The 4,518-nt window shown below is 37.7% G+C and overlaps 1 protein-coding gene across 1 annotated transcript in view; it reads left to right on the top strand.

Annotated features, from left to right (window-relative positions):
• The window catches only part of LOC102306714 (serine protease FAM111A), a 7,093-nt gene extending 2,804 nt beyond the window's left edge, over positions 1-4,289 (top strand). Inside the window, exons 3-6 of the mRNA XM_005951763.3 lie at positions 1,149-1,214; positions 1,328-1,390; positions 1,583-1,627; positions 1,721-4,289. Coding sequence (XP_005951825.3) covers positions 1,361-1,390; positions 1,583-1,627; positions 1,721-3,499 — 1,854 coding nt within the window. The 5' untranslated portion in view covers positions 1,149-1,214; positions 1,328-1,360 and the 3' untranslated portion in view covers positions 3,500-4,289. The remainder of the gene's footprint in view (positions 1-1,148; positions 1,215-1,327; positions 1,391-1,582; positions 1,628-1,720) is intronic.
• Positions 4,290-4,518: the final 229 nt, after the last annotated feature.

Raw genomic sequence — 4,518 nt, 5'->3', positions numbered from 1 at the left:
ACCAGGTTTTTCCCACTTTTAATTACTTCCTTTCCACGTGGAAGCGAGCAGTGAGTCATTGTTCATTACCCGCCGAAATTTCATATTCAAACAATCACAGATCACACATGTGTAAGTCATTAATAGTTGATAACTGCGGACACACCAATTCCCCAAGCTTTGTCAGATTTTACAGATCCACCCGTTGTCTGCTTCAGTGTAAGCTGAAAGTTGTCTGTTTGATGCAAAGAGGAGTAAAGGAAGACAATTTTGTTATAAAAATCTTCTTGGCCTTTGCCAGTAAACCGAAGCTATCTGCATGGCTATTCACGATAATAACTGACTGGGGCATTCTTTTTTTTTTTTTAAACCAAACCATTGAGACGTTAAAGAACAAAGAGCTTCCTTCAGTCGTTTGTTTTACTTCCACCAAACACACTCACCAGGGACATCTGTATACATAAAGTTATTAGACCAGTCTTGTCTTAACATGCTAAAACATGCTAATCACAGGAAAAACCAATGAGCCAGCTTGTCCAGGTTTTTTCTGCTTGTAATTTTGAAATTATACCTGTCGGAGTATAAAATACCAATATACAGACAGGCTACATCTAGTGTCTTAAAAAATAAAATCCAACACTTGCAAAAATGAGTATGAAGATGCCATATTTTGGTTTCCTAGAGCAAGAAATGTTCCTGTTAGGCCTTTTTGGGAGAAACAAAAAGGTACCTATTTTCGTGTAAGTCCTTCTAAGCAACCATATTAAGCTGCTGGGCAGGGCTCTATATTGATTAGTTTAGAGGCATGGCTCAAGAGTAACTAGAAGTGTGACATAGCTTTGACTTTTGGCGGGCAATTTGTTGCTACTTGTGTAGTGTATTTTCCAAAAGCAGCCAAGCCTGAGCTTGGAGAAAGTTGGAGAAACCCACAAGACATCCAAGGTTAATTGCTTCAACTGAGTTTGATTGTATTGTGACATTTTCTAAGTATTTGCTCATGATATGTGTCAACAGGCATTTTCAACATTTTTCATTTCTGGATATTTTTAGATATGAATTATTTTTCTGAACTCATCACTCCTTGAAGAATAGAGTAGAAAAAAAGAGACTTACTCCCCCCATTAAGAACAAGCACTTGACATACTCTGCTTTTATGGTCATGATTTCAGGAGAAAATACCTCCCAAACGACCAAAGAACACAGGTGATATTAGGGACTTTTTTGCTAAGCAAAGGGTAAGTAAAAGCTAACAATGCTGCAGTGTTATTGCTTCCCCATTTATACTCTGCATCTATTAGCCAAATAACTTTATCTGTGCTTTTCTTTTTTTGCTTTTGTTTTTCATCAGGACAGTCCCAGTGGCAGCAGCAGCAGAGCAACCATGCAGCCAGAGGGACCTAAATCCCCTCAGGTGAGGTCTTATGTCGATGTGAAAATAGCTAATTGAGTAATAAATATGCTTGTAAGTTTTTGAGATGTCCGTGTAGCTTATCAGTCATCCAGGTCATCGTAGTCTAAGGAGCTTTGGAAAGAAAAGCGTCTGGACCTTTTTGAGACATTTCACCTCATTTATATTTCACCTTAATATCTGTCATTTGTGCAGGGATTTACACGATGTGTGAAGAAAGAAAATGACAGTGATTTCATTGTAAGTATATCCTGTTACATTACATGAGTATTCTGCTCTGCCTTGCTTTTTAAGCACCACTCTGTTTCTAACCATCTCTTTAATTTCCTCTAGGTCCAACACTCACATGAATTCACAGTGAAATTTGGTCAAAATAGTAATGAATACACTGTTCAGTGTGATCAGCTTCGCACAGTTCTAGAAGCCATAAAATCAAATGAGGAATGCAATGAGAACATTACGTATGCAGATGAGAACATTATCATTCAGTTAGGTAAAGAGGATAAGAAGTCAAGTGTTGCAACACATTTCCCCTGTTCTTGTATTGATGATGGTGAGTGTCTGATCATATCACGTAGAGCAGAAAAAGTTGAAGGTAAAGTCCAACATTCCAAAATAGTGCATCCAAAAGGGCACTATTCTGTCTTCTATATAGACACAGTTGGTGGGCTACACACTAAAAAAAAGAAACTTTTTAAAAATAATCATGTAAAACATTTCAAGAACCTCTGTGTTTATGGAGAAAAGGGAATAACTGTGGCTGAGGCTCTGAAGAGAGACGGTCGCTTCATTGATGACCTTGGCAGCTTTAAGCTGTCTGACAATAATAACCCAGACCACCTCACTGTATGCACACAAAAGGTAAAAAACCTACACCAGAAACAATTCAAGATACGCCTTCCAAAAGATAAAAAAAAAATAAAAAATGAAAAGCTGCAAGAAAGCCCATCAAATAATTCTCAAAGTAAATGTGAAAGCAGATCAGAGTCAGAGATTATCGATTTAACACGACAGGAGGGAATCTGTGTAAAAACAGTGATAGAAACCAGCAGTGATGTTGATAGAGACAAGATTTATGAACTACTGCGTGAGCAGTTTCCAGATCTGAAACGATTGATGGAGAGAAGATTCCCTGGTGATTCTTTCCAGGAAGCACTGAATCTCAGGAAGGAAAACTTTGGAAAGATCCAGCAGTCCTTCAGCCAAGTTCACAGAGTCAGGAAGCTGCTAGAACTGGGAAAGTCAGTTTGCAAACTCGTTATTAAGGATGTTTCTATGGGAACAGGCTTTGTGCTGTTTGATACTTTCATCCTGACTAGCGCACATTTATTTGAAGGTTACGTTGAAGGAAAGGAGCTGCAGCACGATGTAGAAGTGTTTGCTATTTTTGATTATGAGGAGCCTGAGCCAGAAAAAAATTCCCACTACTTTAGAGCAAAGAATACATTCATTGACTTTGATGCTGAACTAGATTATGCAGTTCTGGAGCTCAACCCTGAAGGCTCAAAACCAAACCAGCAAAAGACAGCACAGAAGATAATGGTCCCACCAGGGCTGCTCAGCAAGTTTGGTCCACTGCCTGCCAATGGTGAAGCCTGCATCATTGGACATCCAGCAGGGCAAGTAAAAGAAATGGATCCTACATTTATCATTGAGATAGAGAAGAGAGGGCAGGCTATAGATGAACATTTGAGTCAGCACAAACACCCATTTATCATAAACTCGCTCAGTGATCATGTCAGAAAGCAAGGCATTGAAAACATATTGCAGGGTGGACATAAAGCAGGAAAAGTAGGGACCTACAACACTTTCATGTATCACGGTGCCTCTGGCTCTCCAGTGTTTAATGGACTTGGCAAAGTTTTTGGTTTGCACACTGCAGGATATACCTATGGTTTTATAAAACAAGTCGAAAGTGTAATTGAGTATGCCCATCCGCTGACTATGATATTTGAAAGGTTTGTGAGTAATCTAAAGAACAGTGGAAATGAGGAACTGTTGAAAAGAGTTGAGGAGGAGGCAAAGGAAAACAAGTTACTGACAGACGTACTCAACATAAAGCAGGAGGCTCCTGCTCCTGTGGAGCAAATGGAGGTCAGTTATTCAGGTTAGAGAATCCTTCAGCATAAGGGCAATATTTTATGCATTTATATATATGAATATGATTGGTTAGCTCTTAACTTGTGGTTGATAAAATCAATAAATTCTAAACAGGATTTCAGTAGTTAGTAATAACAGAAAATGTTTCTGCGTCTGAAGATGAAACTAATGGGGTTGTGATGTACTCAGAGATTGTCAGTTTTACAGTTTTTGATTTTTGTTGATCTTTAAAAATGGAATTTATTTTCGATTTTAAACTTCCTGCATGTTTTTAAAACTCACTCGAGTTTCATTCAGTAAGTCTAAACATGAAGTTACCACATTTTTCAACATAAGTTCAAAAGTGCAAATTTTCCTTTCTTTCATAAAGACTGTGTCGTGGTCCTGGGTCACACAGTGTTCAATGACAGACTTCATGCATTTAGTTTAATTTGCATTTCTTTCATTACTTTTCGCTATTATGTTTCGATACATATTCTTTTTTCATTTGTTATTTTGATGTTGGAAAATACAAATTAATTTTTCTTTGTATTTGTTTGAGTTCATTTTGAAAAGTCACCATTAAACAATATTTGGTTGATAATAAATGGGAAGTGAAGCATCACAGCAGTTCCTTGTCTGTGTGGTAAAAAGTTGAGATGAAGTCAATGACAAACTACAACGCTTCACGAGGAAGGTAAGGTAAGGTAACTTTATTTATACCCAAAGACAAGGTAAATTTGCTTTACAGAAAAATGACAGCATTTGGCATCCCTTTAAAAACAAACAAAAAAAAACCCCACACATACCTAGTAAATATATAAAGCTCACTGTGGCACATATATAGTAATTTTAATATTTCGAATCAAAAACAGTTCTTATTTAATTCAGTGACAGCAACGGGGACAAAGCTATTTTTATAACGCTTTGTCCTGCATCTCGGAAATAGAAACCTCCGTCCTGAGGGAAGAAGCTGAAATTCACCCCTTAGAGGATGGGAACCATTTTTAAGGATTGATAAAGCCATCCTCTGTACCTGCTTAGAGTACAGG

Source organism: Haplochromis burtoni, unplaced genomic scaffold (assembly GCF_018398535.1).
Source record: "Haplochromis burtoni strain Fernald_Lab_line unplaced genomic scaffold, NCSU_Asbu1 Contig_974, whole genome shotgun sequence".
Taxonomy (NCBI): Eukaryota; Metazoa; Chordata; class Actinopteri; order Cichliformes; family Cichlidae; genus Haplochromis; species Haplochromis burtoni.
The sequence above is the reverse complement of the archived record's forward strand: the minus strand, read 5'-3'. Positions and strand labels throughout refer to the sequence as shown.